Consider the following 20415-nt stretch of genomic DNA (forward strand, 5'->3'; position numbering starts at 1 on the left):
AGCCGACCATTCCGGCGATGACGATGGTGAGGCCGATTCTCCCAGCATTCACCTCTTCACCCTGAAACACCAGCAGCGTGAACTTCAGACTTACCTTCACTTCAGCTCATTCACACACTTCAGACACAATTCTGTAGCTTTTAATACAAAATGTATTACAACACCTGCATTATTCAACCTCAACTCTAATTCTCTAGTCGATTTTTAGCACTTCTCATAGTTAATTCTGTAGTTTAGCTTTTAGTATTTTTCATATTTAACAGCCATAATTTAATTTATTTTAAATTTATTACAACATCTGCATTATTCAACCTCAACTTTAGCACTTCTCATATTTAATATTCATAATTTAACTCTATTGTATTATTCCATAGTTAAGTTTGTAGTATTTTTAATATTTACACATTCATCAGCCTTTGCTGTAATTCTGTAGTTAATTCTTTTGCATTTTTATTATTTGAGTCACAATTTAGCTACAACTCTGTATTGTTCAGGTTTACATATAATTATTCAGCCTTAACTGCAATTCCTTGGTTTAGTTTTTAATATTTAAGTCATAATTTAACTGCAACATCTGTATTATTCAGCCTTAATTGTAATTCTGTAGTTTAGCTTTTAGAATTTTTCATATTTAACAGCCATAATTTAGCTACATCATCTATATTATTCAACCTTAGCGTTAATTCTGTAGTTTAGTTTTAGGACTTTTCATATTTAACATTCATAATTTAACTCTAGCCTTAACTACAATTCTGTAGTTTAGTTTTTAATATTTTTAATATTTAAGTCATAATTTAGCCACAACATTTGTATTATTCAGCCTTAACTATAATTCTGTAGTTTAGTTTTTAATATTTTTAATATTTAAGTCATAATTTAGCCACAACATTTGTATTATTCAGCCTTAACTATAATTCTGTAGTTTAGCTTTTAGTGTTTTTCATATTTAACATTCATAATTTAACTCTGACTTCTGTATTATTCAGCATTAGCTTTAATTCTGTAGTCAATTTTTAGCACTTTCCATATTTAACATTCATAATATAACTACAACATCTGTATTATTCAGCCTTAATTGTAATTTTCTAGTTTAGTTTTTAACATTTTTCATATTTAACAGCAATGATTTAGCTACATCATCTATATTATTCAGCCTTAGCATTAATTCTGTAGTTTAGTTTTAGGACTTTTCATATTTAACATTCATAATTTAACTCTGACATCTGTATTATTCAGCCTTAACTGTAATTCTGTAGTTTAGTTTTTAATATTTAACATCCATTATTTAGCTACAACTTCTGTATTATTCAGCTTTAAACATAATTATTCAGCCTCAGCTGTAATTCTGTAGTCAATTCTTTTGTATTTTTCATAATTAACATTTATAATTTAACTACAACATCTGTATTATTCAGCATTAGCTTTAATTCTATAGTTTATTTTTAGGACTTTTTTTCCTATTTAACATTCACAATTTAGCTGCAACATCTGTATTATTCAGCCTTAACTGTAATTCTGTAGTTTAGCTTTAAGTATTTTTCATATTTAACATCCATAATTTAGCTACAACACCTATATTATTTATCCTTAGATATAATTATTCAGCCTTAGCTTTAATTCTGTAGTTTAGTTTTAGGACTTTTCATATTTAACATTCATAATTTAACTCTAACACCTGTAGTATTCAGCCTTAAAGCCTTATTCAGATACAAAATGTTTATTATTCAGCTTTATTTGTAATTCTGTAGTTTAGCTTTTTGTAATGTCTAAATCTAGGCTAAATTAATTTTAATACTTTTAATAATTTCATGCAAAATTTAGTAAATTTTTCATTATTCCATGAAATGGTGGTTCACCTTGTGTATAATTCTATACTTTAGAATTTCGTTTTCCTTTTTTTTTTAATCCTTAACTTTTAGTTATAATTTTTCAACAACACTGTGTCTGGAGATGGATGATTAATGATTCATGCTGATACTCTGAAGGCATTTCTCAACTGAATATTCTAATGTTTATATGTTTTATAATTGAACACACACACACACACACACACACACACAAACAGAGCGAGACGAACGTTGTCCCTTTAACAGGCGCTGCCCTTTGTACAGACGCGAAATTTTTAACATTTCTGGACATGCTGGTGGATCATAAATCAGTTTTTTCAGGACTGTTCACTGAGGCATTGTTCCAGCATGAGAAAGCATGGGAAAGAAGATTTTCAGCAAATGCAAAACTAACACAGTTAATCTTTTATATCTTTTACCCACCGTGGAGTTCTGACATGTTTGCAGATTTAATATTACATCAGTATTTAGCTGCTAAACGCATCCCAATCCTACGAGTTCTGTTCTTTTTGTGTAAAACTGTTTGTTAGAAAAAAAGGTTAATCATATGAACATTTTTTAATTAAGCAGCTTTTAACTAAAGATATTCAGTAAACCTTCCTTTGCTGTAAACACTGTGAATTAATTAATATATTAATAATTTGTTTTATATGAAAACAAAACGATCTAACATTCGCCATACAGTAGGACGACTTCTGTAATTTTCAACAAGTCTGAATAAAGACTATTATTATTATTATTATTATTATTATTATTGCACTAATTGTGTGTGGATGTTTATATTGTACACTTTTGGTGTTTGTTTGTTTGTCAAGTCAAATTCATGTGTCTCCTTTACATTTATTAAAACCTTTCTGGTTCTGTGATGAGCTTTGGACTCATTTCGCTTGTTTACACACCTGAGAAAAGTGACACACTGACTCAGTGCCGTAAAACAAACTAGGGGGCACAGGTTACCCAGAATGCATTGCAATCCAATGCAAATAGCCAACAGTTGTCGGAAACCTTCAAGACAACGTGTGAGAATTATCGCTGGTAACTTCGTACTCAGCGTTTTGAAAAGGAATTCTACTTAAGATCACTGTGCACGTTCGAAACCTGTGCCGTTCTCCAGACTCCGCCCCCTTTCGCACGCCGCTCAGGCATGAGAGGACGTGTTAAAAACAGAGCTGGCACGCAGGATGAGAGTCTGGAGCTTTTTCCAGAGGACAGGACACACCAGGGGTCAGAGATTTCTGCTCATGATACACCTCACGGCTGAGGTCAAAGGTTAAGGTACACACTGCTCCTCTTCATGTGTACACTAGCTCTTTATCCAGAGTCACGTGTACGATATGACGATATAGATTACTAAGATCTGTCGCTATACGTCTTTCTGAGATACAGCTCATAGTCTAACTTTAAAAAGATTGTTTATATTACTATCATTTGATTTGATAAGGGTTTTAAATCTTTAAAAAAACAAAACGGTCAAAGGTTAAAGTTTTCACAGATTTTTTTTCCCTGAGACCTCATGGGTAGAGTGATTCCTTTTTTAAATATTGTAAATGTTGTAAAAGTATTTTCATATAATTTATATTTATTAATGCTTTTTTCTTTAAAAAAAAATACTATAACAATTACAAATGAGGTTTTAATCTGTAAAATGATAATGTTAACATTTTCACAAGTTGTTTTTTTTTTGTCACAATACACTTTGCTGAGATATCACAGGTATCGTGATTTCTGTTTATAATTAAAAAAACAACAAAAACAATCACAAACTCTGGAAGAATCTGATTGGATAACGTTCACTACAGTTTTCACTCCTTAAAATGTTTAAATGTTAAAATTTTTTACAGATATTATTTATGTCACAATACACTTTTCTGAGATATCCTGAATTGTTTATATATTTTTTTAGGCTTTTAATATTACAAACTCTGGAATTCAATATTAGTGTTTTCTACTGTTTCAAATCTTTAAAATCTTAAAAATCTCTCTCTCTCTCTCTTTTTTTTTTTTTTTTACATTTTTAAAGTGCCTTATTTTCAGTGTTTATTTATTTTTATAGATATAATAACCTAAAAGTGTTATATAATACAAATTACGCACGGTAACAAACTCAATTTTTAAAGATTTTAAAGATTTATTTCTTAAATTACATTTAATTTAAATGTATTTTTTTTGCTGGCAAATTTGTTAGCAATCCTAAACATCCTGTATTGTAAAAATGTTTTTAAGTACCGTGATATGATTATTTTTTATCGTATCACTCAGCCCCAAATACAAATCTGCTGCTTTGTTTACAAGTAAATAAGCTGTGGGTGTGTCACGGCAACCAGAGGCAGGGAACGAAGGAACCACAGCTGGGAAAATATCGAAAAGAGCTAAACGAGATAATGTTAGGGACGAAGAGAAGCTGCGACCAACGATGACGTTAATAGATTTGTCGTAAAAATGGCCGCCGATGGAAATCTGCTTCAAACTTACCGGATAGTGTTTGATGATCATCTGGTTGAGCAGCGTACCCACGGCGTAAAAACAGCCAACGTTCAATCCTGACAAAAACCGCACAAATATTTACACACAACCACAGCGCTGCAGATTTCTGCACTCTGATTGGTCAGAAGGTGTTGATTAATTTTCTATAACAGCAGCTCTGACAGTAGCGCAGGTTTATATTAATGCGCTCGCTCTGATACGTTTTCGTTTCCATAGTAACAGCTCATTCACAGGGACGTGAAAAAAGTGGACGCTCCACTGATAATAAACGTATTAAAAAAATCGTTGGTGTGGAGATGTTTATTTAACTCCGTATTTTCGGAAGGAGTCTCCAGTGTCAGAGGTAAAGCTGTAACAGAGGACTTTGTGCTTCTTTGCGGTTTTTCTGTAACGTGACAAGCTGCGTTTTTTGTTCTTGTCTCAGTAGAAATGGTCTGTCTGACAGTTAGCTAATTTAGCTAGCGCCTCGCTGACACACTCCCTCACATCTCCTGTTACGGTAAGTAATTAGCTTTAAATTTTAAAAAAGTTCGGGTCAACTTTTGTTCTGATAAATATGCTCTGGAAATAAAGCTCGAGTTGACTTAAATGTATTTAATCATTTTTTAGGTGAACTGATGACTGCAGTAGAAATGTGGTAGAAATCTCTGTGAAGTGTGTGTGTGTGTGTGTGTTTTATAATCCCTTCATTCCAGCTCTACTTTGGACCTGATTTGGAGAATACGTGGCAAGATGATAACATTTTTAGTAAGTGATCGTGGTGACGGTTCTTTTTAATTCACTAATTATCCTTCATTTATCGCTCAACTCGTCTAAAGTTAAAACTAACATTAATAAAATATTATAAACGAATTGCTGTTTTAACGTTCGGACTTCACTCACAGAGATATGTTTATATTTTGCTGAAATATTGTGTGAAATGTTTTAATTTCTTCATTGATTTTGAAATGAATTTTGCTCATTTTTCAACCAGCTGTGTTTAGTATTTCTGTTACTATGGTTACCGTGCGAGAGATGGTAAAGAGATGTAGAGAGAATTCTGAGCTCTGATTGGATGATAACTGTAAACAGTGACAAGGTTTTTAACCACATTTACTTTACACTCGCCGGCCAATCAGAAACAACTACTGTCAGAGCAGCTATGGTTTATATGAGTGTGTGTGTGTGTGTGTGTGTGTGTGTGTGAGACCATAGCTGATGATGAGCAGGATGAAGGGAGTGTTGCGGAGGAGCCGGAGGATAGAGGATGGGTACGAATAACTCTCTGTGGGGATGAGACGAGCTGAAGCCTGAGACTGAGACGGAGGAAGAGCGGGTCTCTCCTGAAACACTGAGAGAGAGAGAGAGAGAGAGAGAGAGAGAGAGAGAGACACACAGAGACACAAAGAGAGACAGAGAGGAACACAAAGAGAGAGAGAAAGAGAGAGACAGACAGACAGAGAGAGAGAGACAGAGCAAGAGACAGAGAGAGTATTTGAGAAAGACAGAGACCGATAGAGAGAGAGACAGTGACAGAGAGAGAATTTGAGAGAGAAAAACAGAGAGAGACAGAGAGAAAGAGAATCAGAGACACAAAGACAGAGAGAGAGGGAGAGAGAGAGACAGAGACACAAAGAGAGACAGAGAGGGACACAAAGAGAGAGAGAGAGAGAGAGAAAGAGAGAGACAGACAAACAAAGAGAGAAAGAGAGTGAGAGAGACAGACAGAGAGAGACAGAGCAAGAGACAGAGAGAGAATTTGAGAATTTGAGGGAGAGAAAGAGAGAAACAGAGAGAGAGACAGTGACAGAGAGAGAATTTGAGAGAGAAAAACAGAGAGAGAGAGAACCAGAGACACAAAGACAGCGAGAGAGAGAGAGAGAGAGAGAGAGAGAGAGAGATATTATGAATTGACATATTTGTAAAGACTGCATTATATCCTGTGTAAAGATGCTTTGCACTTTTTCTTCAGTATAAAGACACTCCATGAATCTCTCTCTCTCTCTCTCTTCTATTATCTCCCACACACATTTCCACACACACATCACTTACCCCATGTGAATCGATCAGAATTACGACACATTACTGAACACACACACACACACACACACACGTCCAGAAAACGAATCCCGTCTGAACAGCAGTCTGACATGAAGTTCAGAGCAAACAGTGTTTTCTTTTTTCATTAATCGGTTAAAGGGTTTAAGGTTTTCTACAGCAGTACACGGATAAACTGATGAAGCTGCAGGTTGTTTAGTGTGTGTGGGACGTTCACTCCATTCCACCTTTATGTTAAATAATCTTAAATATACAGACAGAGAAAAGGATAAACAGATAGACAGAAGAGATGGAGAGCAGATAGAGACAAAACAAGACACAGACTGAAGAAGAGAAGAATGAAAGACAAAGAGGAGGATAGACAGACAGAAGGAGAGACAAACAGACAAAACCACAGACAAATTGAAGAATAGACAGATAAACAGACTGAACGACAGACAGAGGAGACGAACAAAGAGACAGAAGAAACAGCAAAGAGGGACAGACAGACAGGAGAGACACACAGAAAGAGAGACAGATAGAAGAAGAGACAAACAGAAAGAGAGACAGAAGGAGAGACAGACAGATGGAGAGACAGACAGATAGACAGAAGGAGAGACAGACAGACAGAAGGAGAGACAGACAGACAGAAGGAGAGACAGACAGACAGAAGGAGAGACAGACAGATAGACAGAAGGAGAGACAGAATGAAGGAGAGACAGACAGATAGACAGAAGGAGAGACAGACAGACAGAAGGAGAGACAGACAGATAGACAGAAGGAGAGACAGATGGAGGGAGAGACAGACAGAAGGAGAGACAGATGGAGGGAGAGACAGACAGAAGGAGAGACAGACAGATAGACAGAAGGAGAGACAGATGGAGGGAGAGACAGACAGAAGGAGAGACAGACAGACAGAAGGAGAGACAGTGAGATGGACAGCAGAGACAAAGACAAAACAAGACACAGACTGAAGCAGAGACAGTGAAAGAGAGACTGGGGATACAGAATGAAGGACAAAGAGAAGGATAGACAGACAGAAGGAGAGACAGAGTGACAGAGTGAGAGAGAGAGAGACATTTGTAGAAGGAAGATGTGACGTGTTTCTCGTCAGCGTTTCTCACTCTGTCTCATTGACAGTCGGATGTTACAGCAGTGATCACATGACACAATGTTTTCAAAAGCAGATTTACAAAAAAATGTGAATGACAGCGAAAAAAAAGCAGAAGTGCAGCAGCGAACCAGTCTGAGTTTAACTGTGTGTTTCACTGATCTGTCAAAAACCAAGAGCAAACCTGCTGAGCTCAGGTTCAGCCTGTGGGAGGGTTTAAAGCGGGAGGAAATCTAACACTAACCTCCTGAAGGCTCTGAAATCAGTTACTCATGACCTTTTCAGATACTGCAGCATGAAGGACCAAATTATCGTGAAACTTCCCTTACGCTGTTTTAATGTTAAATCACAAAACAAAATGCAATAAAAGAAAAATAATTTAAGCTCATACTTCATTTATCTTCTTCTGCGCTGCTCAGGCCGGTGTTTCCACCAAAGATAACGTGATCTGACTAGTTTTAAAGCTACGTTTAGACCGAAGATGCTTATAATTTGGGTTTTATACTCGGGTACAGCTTTTAAAATTTAATTGGAGCAGCAAAAGGTAGAAAACTAGGCGATGTAAATAATTATCACAATTTTTTTTTAGATATTATGCAGCCCTAGTTTCTTCTAAACTTGCTTGTAAAACCTTTGTTTTTCTGCTTCTTTAGATGAATGATGAAAAGATATGGCTAAGAAATACAGAACTCTGTGTTGCGCCTGTGAAAAGAAGTAATGTTTATATTTCTGAAGTAATAAAATGCCATGAAGAACCTATGAACCTTTAAATGATTGTATAAATGAACGTCGTGAAGTTTTGGGTGTCAGCTCAGCGGCATTATCACAGTATCTTGGCTTCCTTACCGATGAGCACCAGGATGAAGAGGAATGTGGCCACGCCCGCTGTGATGTAGAACATCACTTGAATGTGATTGGCCAGCTCGTTCATGTCTTCTACATTTGGAACCAGGATTGGTGGAACCAAAAAGCCAATGGCGATGCCAAGCTGTGAGGTACAAATCAGCAAAAAGAGGATATTTTAATCAACATCGGTGTTAAAAATAATCCCGATGTTAAAGCTGTGATCACTAAACAGGTAAATAGAGACAATTAACAACATTCCAGGTTAAAGAAAAAGCTTCTAACGGTGAAAATGAGAAAATTTTATTTAATCTTTCTGATCAAAATATTGCGACGCTATTACTAACACAATGGGAGGAGTCATCCAAAAGCTTTTGAAATACATTTAAAATTATTTTGAGAGGTTCATTAGTAGCTTCAATTGTTTTCCAAATATGAAAAGTGATAAAAAAATTAAAGAAACTCTGAATATACTTCAAAAGACTTCCTATATTCCTTGTATATTCTATATTACTATACAGCTGTATACAAAAGTTTGGGCATCATGGGAGAAATTACATATTACTGAAGTAGACATAACCTCTGCAGCAAATTATTTTCAATATATATATATATATATATATATATATATATATATATATATATATATATATATATATATAGGCGAATGTTAATGCACAGTTATGTTGTATTTGATCAACTTAAAATAAAAAAAATAATGAAAAGTAAGACACCCAGATGTAACGTCTCAGAATTTAATTACCTCACCAGGCTTAAATTGACTCATTTAGGCTTTAAGATTCATTAGGCAGTTCAAGAATTGTCAGCTGATGATAATTTCAGAGCATAATACTTTTTTTTGACTTTTTAAACAACCATTAATTTCTCTAAGCAGCTGAATGAGGATCTGAAAGTTAAGTTAAGCTGATTGAAAAGTCTATAAAAAGATATCAAAGCACCTCCAGCTCACAATTTCCCCTGTTGGAAATGTCATTAAAAAATCTGCATAGAAGAGTCATCAGAAAGAAGGCTTTAAAATAAAAAAAGCAGTATCTGAGGTGCAGTGTGTGCAGTTTTATAAGGAAATGAGCTGGAAGTGTTACTGAGCATCTTGCAGAAGCAGCCACAGTTCTTCTGGAGACTTTGACTGTCGACTCGCTTCTTATTTCTGCAGCGAAACCCAGCAGCCTTCATTATGTTTTTATCTGAAAAGTGTCTCTTATGGAATCTGCTGCTTTCTTTACTGACATACAAACATTTTTCTGGAACATTTTGTGCTGGAAAACTAATGTTTGGAATCTAAAATGGTTTTGTACTGAATCAATAATGTAGAAGTCAGAAAATAAACATCTGTAACAAAGTTTGTACTAAAAAAAATTGCGTGTCTCAGACTTTTGCACAGCGCTGTATGTCTCGTATCGTGGCTTTGGTGTATCGTCTCTTGCCTGTTACTGATTGTATTCTATTAACTCTGTGAGAAATTATGATCCTGTGAGATTTTAGTGTCAAAACAAAAACACCTAATGAGTTATGAAAGAGGACTTTAACCCATCGTGACCTGTTTTCTTAATGAAGCTTAATGAGGCTTAAAGCTTGTGAAGTGACCTGCTGCCATTGACTATATTTAGCTCTTGCAAAACAGAACTTTTCTTAATTAACTTTACCGAGTAAATAAACTTCACAAAAAATACATCATTATAGTTAACCTTCAACTCACTGGCATTACGCCCAGATCAAAGCATGCATGTGAGAGTATGAGGCCTCTCATGCACTGAAACCTTCATCTGAATCGATAACCTGCCCAGAGCCAGACCTGTTTACAAACACCGTGGAAACTGATAGATGAGCCTCAGAGTTATTGCCATGAAGGCACCATCTCAGGTGACCACGCCTACCGTTCCTCTTACTGAGAATATAAAGTACAATAAACCAGCCTGTGTATCCTGTATCAAATGATACCTTTCTGGAGATACATCATTTAGGATTGGTGAAACAGTTCCACACCTCTTATTAGTGAGTTTTTAGGTGGAATTCTCCATATTTCTGGGAAATTACTGGAAAGTACTTGAAATCGGATCCATAGCCTTACTTGCCTCATTACCCCCCATAGTATGTGCATCATATTAGCGTTCCTGTGGTTAACCAAACATCATCTTCTGGAACTGAAAGCCCAGGAACCTTGCTGATATTCTGCAGATTTGTTCAGTAAAATCAAATCAAGTGTTCATCACATATGGGACTGCACCACTGATTTACTACGGGGGGGTATCAGGGCTACCTCCTTGCAGCAAAGCTGATTCCATGTCACCCGACCCAAGCAATGGAGGACTATTTTAACGAGGTGATACCCGTGGTAGCAAATCAATAACATGGTCCCATATGTGGTGCAGGAATACCGTTGGTTTTATTGAGCATATCTGCAAGGTCTTGACAGGGTGGAGAGTATTTGAACTGTTGCATCCATTCCTGGGTTTTTACTTCAGGAGCTCAAGGTTACCGTACTTCATGAAACCTTAGTACAATAGAGCTACCAGGGGGGTATCACATCCTTGCAGCGAAGGTGCGTGATCTCAGGTATATACCCCCTTCCTTTTGCTCAGGCACAAATGGCTTTATCTTTGTATAAAATAAGGATGGAAGTCTCCATCTCTGCACAGACTACACAGAGTGAATTACATGATGGTGAGAATACCCTTGTACTTTACTTATCCAATAAACCTAAAGCAACAAATAAAGGCCAGAATCTTATCAAATCAAGATTCACACAGTGCTGATAATTCAGATCTGCGAGAGGGATGACTGGAAGAGCGCCGTCATCCCATCCGATTAACACAAATATCAGGTAACGCTCCATTATCAACATCAATCCAGAATCAGGTATGAACTACCCACTAGATAATCATTTTTAATGATGGATTTTTACATTAGAGGTGCACCTGTACTACTAGGTGACACATGACACTGTGATTACTTGTTATTGGGATCAGTATCATCATTAATACACGTTTCAAGAATGCTGACAAAACATCGTAGCTCATAGCGACAACAATGAGAGCAGACACAAGTAGTACTATTGTGGATCATGCCAGTTATTTGGAAATTTAAAGCAATACTGGGAAAAAAGTTCCCTTTTATCCTTCCCAGCTAGGAAGCTTTTCTCATCTTCACGTATCCGGGTGTATCAGGGTGGATGCAGCTTCTCTAGCTGGCAAGACAGGCAAGCTATCAAAACAAATGTAGGTAAGCTATCTATGTTCAGAAATTAGCCTAGTCATAGTTCTGCGATCAACATTTGTAGCCGTGACTCCAGTGATAGTACGCAGAGCACGCGACGCGGAAACAGTGCGACACGCAACATATCGTGACAAATTATATTACAATAAGCTTTTGTGACATATCAGTGGTATTTTTTTACTACTTTTACAGCGCAGACCAACTCTATACACTGACAGTAACAAGTAATATCCTGAGATCACGTTTCGTAATAAAATACGGTAACTAACGTCAAAAGCGGCGATCATGAAGCGTTCATCTCTATGTGAGGTGAAAAATGCAAAAAAAGAAAAAAGCAGGAATAGAGAAACAGATTCAACACACTGATTAAGAAATTAATGCTAATGAATTCGTCCACGTTCTTGATTCTGCGTGTTGGTGGAACTGAAATGGGAAAGTTAGTGGCTAACAAGCTAGCTAGAGGTAGCTAGTGTATCGCTTTATATATTTTACTTTGTTTATTAACTATTGTTTTTCAACTTGTCCAAGGTAATAAAGTATTTTGTTTGTCCTTACGTATAAAATATTTTGATTGGCGTGGGCCCCAAAATGTTCAGAAACGGCCCCGTGTCTCGTGTTTTCACGTGTAAGATGTTTCTCGTGCATCAGATAATCAGATCTGATACCGATGCGTGTTTTACGTGAGTATCATCACCATCGTACCTTAAAGCTCGGGTACATTGTAAATGATACAGTATGATATGTTGAGTACATCAACAAGATTATTAAACAGGATGAACAATAATTAATAATAAAAATTTCTTAACACACCTGATTTCCAAAAACCCCGATGGAGCACGCGGTGGAAACCTCATTGGACCCGAACCACACCGAGGCGATGCGCGAGGGCATCCCGAGGATGAACACCTGAGCCACGGAGCACGTCACCTGACCCAGAAAGGTGACAGGGAAAAGGTCGGGCCTGGCGCTGGCTACTTTGATCCACGTGCCGGCGCAGTTGAGGGCCGTGGCCGCGAGCGCCACCACGCGGAGCCCCTTCTTATCCAGGAGCCACGTGACGGGGAAGATGAGTGGGATGTAGGTGAGCATGTAGATCATGGACATCCAATCTATAGTGAAGGAGTCGACGTTGTAGAACTTCATGAAAATGTTGTTAATGATGCCGTACTGGATCCACTGATACGAGTTACAAAGTGAGTAAGAGCTGAACAAAAACACAATCAGCCATCTCCTTTTGTACAAGCGGGTCTCCATCTGATCCGGAGACTCCGCACCGGGCTCCGAATAAACCCGCACTCGGCTTTCGGGCTGTGCCTCGCTGCTGGAGAAACATTTCTCATTCGCCTCTCCGTCTGAGTTTCTCTGCTCTCCCATGACGTCCAATTCAGTGTCAAATTCAACATACAGATCAGATCAGATCAGATCAGACTTCTCAGGAACAGTCAATCAATCAATCAATCAATCAATCAAGAAAGCTTGTTTACAACCATTTCAGTGTAGCACAAATGATCTGCTCCACTCATTAACATCATTCATTAATGAATCATTCTAATTAAAAGCTAATCATGACGTCATAAACTTCAACCATGATAAATAATGTTACTTAACCAGCTAACTAAGTTAAGATACCTGTTTATGTACATGTAAAGTAAATGCTATCTTATATCTTTACACTATCTACATTTACAGACCAAATCTATACAAAAACAAAAAAGTTACCATTTAAATTAAGTTACTAAAACTACACACAGAGTCACACCGCTGTGGGTTTAATACAAACTCATAAAGTTGCCGGTTTTAATCAGAACCGTCCAAAGTTTCTGCCCTGAAGTTGGACACCGAGTTTAAAAAAATCATCTGACACTCCAGCACTTTAGCCCCGCCCCTTGCACTGTGATTGGTCGGTAGTTTTCTGCCTCGTGCGGCACACATAGAGCGCTGATTGGACAATAACAATATACGTTTACTTCTATTTTTCAAAATTAAAGTCACTATACGTCCGCACGCATCACATTTTTATATTTATTTCTATTATATAATATATTTATATTTCATTTTTTTATGGTTATTTTTTATAATAAAATATTTTGTAAAAAAATATTTTTTTTTGCAAGTATTTTCTGAATACAAAACTATAACTTGTCAAAAAAAATAAATAAAGCTTAATTTTTCTAGCTTTTTTTTCTTTTCTGAATTATTCAACACATTAAAACAAATCGAAGGAGTCTGTTAACTATTAAATTTATATCAGTTTATTCATTTTAAGCATAATAAAAATATATAAACAATTATAACTAATATAAGATACTAATTAACCAACATCATTAAATATATAAAAATTGTATATAAGCTTTTAAATCTTATTTAATTTGAAATTTAATTTATTAAAAAAATAATGCCACTTTTTTTACTGTATTTTATCATATATCGTATAAAGATATTTTAATGACTTTATTTTTTTCAAGAAAAATACAAACCATACAATAATAATAATAATAATATTAATAATAATAATTATTATTATTATTATTATTTAGAAAAAATTACAACCAGTAACATCACAATAATAAAATATAATAAAAACTACCGGAAGTGAACTTTAATTTTATTTCACAAAGTAACTGTAAAAAGTGTGTGGGCGTGGCGACCAAAAAGCTACATTCTCATTGGTTCTTTCTTTATTATGTTTTCCGCTCATGCGCACCAGATCTTTTTAAAATAAAAGTCCAAGAAAAATACATGAAAATTCAAACATTATTCTCAAACCGTCGAGCAAAAAGTAAGATTATATTGAAAAATCTCGGACACAGAGTTTAAAAAGTATAAAATATTAGGAGATTAGTCTGTTGACTAATATTCAGCGAGCTTGTTTTTTTTATTTATTATTTAGGATTTAGGGATAATGTACAAAAATCAGACTCGACATATAAATATAAATCCAGTGATAGCGGAATCACCATGACAACAGCACCATCTGCTGGTCAAATCTGTGAACTGCATTTCTACTGAAATAAATCACAGTAGCGATGGAGATTCAGTGAGTCAGATCATTCGGCTCATCCCACTAATAAGAGTCGACTCTTTCGACTCCCAAAAGGCTCATTGTCTTTTCTTCATATATGCGAGTCGGCTCCTGAATCGTTCACTTAAAAGAGTCGAATTAAAGAGTCGACTCGCTCGCATCATTCCTGAAAAAGAAATGAGCTAAAATAGAAAATCACCTCAGTTAGCAGTTTTTGCTAGTTAAACTTGGCTAGCAGTTAAGCTTAGCACTAGCATTTGTTTGCTATTTTCACTAGTAAAACTAGCTGGCTAGTGACTAAGCTAAGTGCTAGCATTAGATTGCAATTTTTGCTATTAAAATTATTAAACTAAATGCTGATGTTAGTTTTATGTTTTTACTAGCTAAAGTTGGCTAGCAACAGAAGATTGTCACTAGCATTAGCTTGCAATTTTTGCTAGTGAAAGTTAGCTAGTGACTAAGCTTAGTGCTAGTCTTAGCTACTTTTGCTAGTTTAGCACTAGTGTTAGTCTGCTGTTTTCGCTAGTTAAAGTTTGCTAGCACTATCTTAGCACTAGTTTTAGTCAGCTATTTTTGCTAGTTATTGTGGGCTAGTGATTAACTAGCTATTTGCCAAGTTTAATGATCATGTTATTCATCCATTTTTGCTAGGTAACTTTAACTTAAAGTTATTTAGTGACGTAACTTTATTTAGCATTCATGCTAGTTGGCTAGTGAGTAAGCTTAGTGCTAACCTTAGTTAGCTACCTTTGCCAGATAGAGTTGGATAGCAATAAAGAACAGCACTAGTATTAGTCAGTTATGTGTGCATGTTTTCTGTCAGTCTATCAAATGTTGAAAATTAAATGAAACAAAACAAAACAAAAAAATAAACCCCTTAATAAACTCTTCACAAAGGCTAAGCAGCTAGCATGTGATTGTGAGTAGAGAAATGTCACAAGTGATCCTTGACGCGAATGAGGTGCTGCGCTTAAAAACGAATTAACATAGTGATGATAGAAATAAAAGATAATGAATTACAATGAAAGTAAAATAATTTTCTGATAATTGAATGAACGTTTCTTTTCCACTCAAGCTGAGACCCTGTGATAAAGTGCGATGAAGGTTTAAAGTAGGACAGCGCAAAGTGGGACAGAGATTCAGGGTTAAAAAAAGAAAAATAACAGAGCAACCATGTCGTGCATAAAGACGCTACAGAGATGAGATAAAAAATTAAAATGGCAAGATATAAAAAGGAGAACTGACTACAAGCTGCACTGAATTAAAGAAAGAATGGCACCACAAGGAAATGGACAGAAGGATGGAAAAATGAGTAGATACAGAGGAATAAACAAAGCAAAGAAAGAAGTGCGCTGCACAGATAGGAAGGAGCGAAGAATTAATCAGTGGAAGGAGGAAAGAATGAAAAGAACTCTAGAAGAATATCAGAAGCAAGTGGAGAAAGGACAGAATCCAACCCTCAGACTTTTGGCTAGAGCTTGGAACATCCCTAAATCTACGCTCCGGAGATGTGTGAAGGGACTCGTCAGAGGTTTTCATCATGCATCAGAGAAAAATCCTGTACTTTCTTCAGAAGCAGAGAAGGACCTTGCGGATCTTATCAACGTTCTTGCAGCGAGAGGCTTTCTGATGTCACGCACAGACGTACAAAACATCGCTTTTCAGTATGCAATGGCCAACGGTGTGAAAGGTTTCTCAGAGAAAAAACAAAAAGCAGGCTATTATTGGTTTGAAGGTTTTCTGAGAAGAAACCAACATCTGAGTATTTGTACCCTAGAAGCTGTTGTTGCTGAAGGTTCTTCTGGAATTTGTCCTGCACTGGGTTCTGAATGGTACAGTAATTATGAACAACTTCTCAGAGAACTTAGGATCATTGCTGTTCCATCACATATCTAGACTTTCAAGGTATTTGAATTAAAAGACATTTTTGGCCCTTTCTTAGGAAACCTGGATGTAGAAAGAGGAGAAACCACAACAGTCCTATCTGAATTTAATGCTGCTGGAACATGCACTCCTGTCATGGCTATCTTAAATGAGAAGTACACGTGTCCTGAATGGATTTGTAGGAGTCCAGACCAGGCAGTCATTAGAGTCTCTGAAAACGGATGGATCAGCTCACAGCTTCTTGTGGAATGGAGTGAAATATTCGCAGCTCAGTTACCAGAGGATGACTGCAGGCCACATGTCCTCCTGTTGGATGGCCATTACAGCCACATCTTCAACCTGAAGTTCCTTGAGCTCATGAACAATATCAGTGTACATCTAATAAGCTCTCCTCCTCACACTAGTTATGGTCTTCAGCCAGCAGATGAAACTTTGTTCAAGAGTCTGAAGCACCACTGGATGGAGCTGGGACGGGACTCAGCGAGAACATCAGGAGGAAAGAAGCTGCAAAAGCAGCTCTACTTCTCTTTGTTCTCATCAGCATGGGAGAAGACAGCCAGTGTAGGAAATGTTCAATCGGGTTTGATTGTTTTCATAATTCAGATATTGTGGTGATTTTAGATTTTCTTGGTAACTTCAGTAGATGAAGTTATAACAAAACCTTCAACTCTTCCACAGGTTTCAGAGCCACATGGCTGTTTCCAATTCCCAGTGATGTCCTCACTCCGTGTTTGACCACAAACACAGAGGGGCAGTCAGAAACATGTGAGATGGTTAAATGTGAGGAGACTGGGACTACACCACTACAGCACAAGGGATGGATATTGTAAAAGAGACCAGCTTTTTGACCACCAAGCCTGATGAGCACAAGGAGCATCCCTCAACTTTGAGGCAATGTCTGTAATTTTATGACCATCTTTACAAATAAATAGTATTTAATATAGCTGCAACATTGTGAAACCATGAGAGGTCAGTGATGACCAATCACTGTTTCTTTCAAACTAGTTGAAGTTGGGTGATGTTGCAGAGCTGATAAAAAGAGATTTCCATGAGTGACCTAATATTGGGTATAAATGAAAATGTTTTGTCAAACATTACACCAAGAATGCAGATACATGACAGGGATGTCATCTATCAACTGAAAATTGAGTTTTGGGGGCAACAAGTAAAATTTCATATTTGTCAGGGTTTAACGAAGTTGGAGTCCATCCATGATTTTAGATCATGAGTACATTGGCTTGGGAATATCCAGGGACTCACCAAGAAGAATCTTTGGTCAGGAACAGAGTAGTCTGGGCTGACCTTCTAAACCTTCTCACCACATCCACCACTGGGAAAAGTGGAAGCAAAATGAATGAATGAATACATTCTGTGAATGAAGTGGGAGAAAGAGCAGTGGTGGATGTAGAACTGAGATAAATGCGTGTGTCATCTTTCCGATAGTGATCTGGTCAGTAGGAATCAGATATACAGAGAAAGGGAGGGGACCAAGGATTGAAACTTGAGGGACACCATGTATAACAGTGGCAGTAAAGCATTTATGTTAACCAATGGTTATATAGTCATATCTATCTGAAAGGTAAGGTGCAAATTACACCTGAGCCAAGCCAGAAACAATGAAAAGCCGAAGAGTATAATGCCATGGTTAACTGTGACAGAAGCTCCACTGAGATCTAACAGAATAACCATATTGATGGCGCCAGCATGAGTAGATGGGAATAGATTATTAGTGACATTTTCATCATTGGTTTTCACTGAAGATGGGTCCAAAAGTCTGAGATCACTAGTGAAAATGCTTCTATTTTGCATTCTTTCTAGTTTAATACAAATGTTTTTATTATAAATTATATTATCAGCAATAACCTTTCTACTGAAAAGTAGGATCTTGTAAATATTTACACAAATATCAGAATTTCTTAGTGTTTGGTACATGCCCCTTTTTGCTTTAATGACAGTGCTGGCAAGGACTCCACATGTTTTCCCCAAGTTTCTGTAAAACCTGACTATCCATGTTAGATCAAATCCAGTGGAGTGTTGTCTGAAGATGTGAATGTAAGGGATAAGACTCAAGGATAAAGTTAACATGATCAATATCAGTAGTGACCTGCAAATAGTGCAGAATATGAATACTGAACTTTCAAGATAATTGAACATGTCCTATCTTTGTTCTAAAGATATTGAACAGAATCATGAATACTGAACATTCAAGATATTGAACATGCCCTGTCTTTGTTCTAAAACTCTGATAATTTGATTAATTCCAGGTTTAAATAAAAACAAAAACTCACCAGATTTTCAATGTGGTCTCAGAATTTTGGACCCCACTGAATGTCAGTTTTCTGACATTCTATATACATATATACATATAATCCAAAACACATTCATGAAAGAACATTTATTAATGCAGAGTCTGTCTGGAATATTTGGAGAGTTATAATTAATTTAATGCACTTCCTAAACCATGGGTAAAACAGAGCATAAATAACTGGATTAATGGTGGAATTAAGATAAAGCACTATAAAGACTTTCAGAAATGTTTCTGCCTGTAGTTCAATAACATCACCTAATAAACTGTAAATAAAATACGGAAGTAAACACAGCAGAAACACGGACACTAAAATGCCAAGGACTTTAGCTGCTTTTCTCTCAGATTTCATTGAGTGTGTGGTGATTTTCTGTGTTTTAGGCCGTGTGTGATTATTAAGCTCTCTGATAGCAGTGGCATGTTTCTTAGCAATAAAAAAAACTAAAGTATACAATATGATAATGACAGAACATGGAAATATAAATGTTACTACAAGATCAATTACAGACCAAACCTCATTCAGAAAAAGGTAACACTCTCCAGGACACATGACAGAACTTGTGAAGCTTCCATTGAAATAACAGAGTGATATGTTATACACCAGAGAAGCACACCAGCTGGAAATAACAACAGTGCTCGTAGTCCTCCTAGAGATTGTGTTTGTGTAAAGAAAGGGGTTTGAGAGAGCCAAATATCGATCCACAGCAATCAGAGCAATATTATAGATGGACAGGCTTGTGAGAATGTAAGCAATCATCAAAAAACTGATGCAGTACCCCTTATCAAAAATCCAGCAGGACTCATTGGCCCAGATTAACACCGGCGGCATCACTAAAGCACCAATGAAGAAATCCGACACAGCCAGAGAGAGGACGAGCATGTTGGTCGGTGTGTGAAGCTGCTTGAAGTGAAAAACAGAGATGATGACGAGCAGATTTCCACACATTGTTAGCAGAACCACTGCAGCTGCACATACATACAGTAAGATATAAACTGCAGGAGATACAGATCTCTCTGGACAGGAGAAATGCTCACAGAGATCAGATTGGTTAAACTCCGTCAGATTCATGAAGACATGCATTTTCAAAAAAAAGTCTGTGTTACATTATGGTAAAGTGAATTATAGGTCAGGCAGCTCAGATATTTTTATAGTTTAGAAACTAAGAACGCCCCCCAAATTTGATTGACAGCTTAATGAATATGATGTCATGCCTTGGGGAAACAAAAGACTACAGAAGGCATTAAGCACAGAAAAACACCTATTATTATGTGATTCTGCAATTTACAAGAAAGAAAATATTAAAAGAAACCAAGGAATCAAAAACACATGAAGGCTACAAAAACTGCTTGTGCTTAGAAATGTTGCAGTGTGGATAAAGGGAAAATGTGATAAATGCTGCAAATGCATAATAAATGATAATGTGCTGATGAATGTCTGATCTCAAACTGAATCAAAAACAGACTCAGAGTTTAATACACTGGTATTGTTCTCATGATAATCATGATAATTTAACTCCTCATATAATTGTGCCAAGGCAGCACATAAGATTACAGCAAGGTATACAGAGTTATGCCAAGGCATCTAGGGTTACTCCAAGGTATCTAGAGTTACACCAAGGCATTTAGAATTACAGCAAGGCATCTATTGTTATACCAAAACAACTAGGGC

General features: G+C 36.5%; 2 protein-coding genes and 1 long non-coding RNA gene across 7 annotated transcripts in view; 1 reads left to right on the top strand and 2 right to left on the bottom strand.

Annotated features, from left to right (window-relative positions):
• Positions 1-13410, bottom strand: part of flvcr2b (FLVCR heme transporter 2b) — a 33177-nt gene extending 19767 nt beyond the window's left edge. For 4 of the 5 annotated variants that reach the window (XR_008301300.1, XM_034302029.2, XM_034302031.2 and 1 more), the window contains exons 1-5: positions 12346-13410; positions 8305-8446; positions 5521-5661; positions 4320-4387; positions 1-61 (exon numbers count right to left, since the gene is read on the bottom strand). The exon at positions 1-61 is cut by the window's left edge and continues 43 nt beyond it. Coding sequence is in view for 3 of the 5 variants with exons in the window: in XM_034302029.2 (XP_034157920.2) it covers positions 1-61; positions 4320-4387; positions 5521-5661; positions 8305-8446; positions 12346-12909 (976 nt within the window). In the remaining 2 variants the exon portion in view is untranslated. The remainder of the gene's footprint in view (positions 62-4319; positions 4388-5520; positions 5662-8304; positions 8447-12345) is intronic. The other variant, XR_008301301.1, reaches the window with a different exon arrangement.
• On the top strand, positions 500-5512 carry LOC128317870 (uncharacterized). Its single transcript, XR_008301302.1, has 3 exons — positions 500-3122; positions 4759-4830; positions 5027-5512. It is a non-coding gene; the product is annotated as an uncharacterized LOC128317870 (long non-coding RNA).
• A 5412-nt stretch (positions 13411-18822) lies between the features above and the next one.
• LOC113535288 (trace amine-associated receptor 13c-like) lies at positions 18823-19827 on the bottom strand. The gene has a single exon (XM_026928537.2). The coding sequence runs from the start codon at positions 19825-19827 to the stop codon at positions 18823-18825; it is 1005 nt and encodes a 334-aa protein (XP_026784338.2).
• Between the last annotated feature and the right edge of the window lie 588 nt (positions 19828-20415).

The sequence above is a fragment of the Pangasianodon hypophthalmus genome, chromosome 30, assembly GCF_027358585.1.
Source record: "Pangasianodon hypophthalmus isolate fPanHyp1 chromosome 30, fPanHyp1.pri, whole genome shotgun sequence".
Lineage (NCBI taxonomy): Eukaryota > Metazoa > Chordata > Actinopteri > Siluriformes > Pangasiidae > Pangasianodon > Pangasianodon hypophthalmus.

Excerpts from the sequence above, each read along its gene's own strand:
- LOC113535288 (XM_026928537.2), bottom strand. The coding sequence starts at position 19,827 with ATGCATGTCTTCATGAATCTGACGGAGTTTAACCAATCTGATCTCTGT.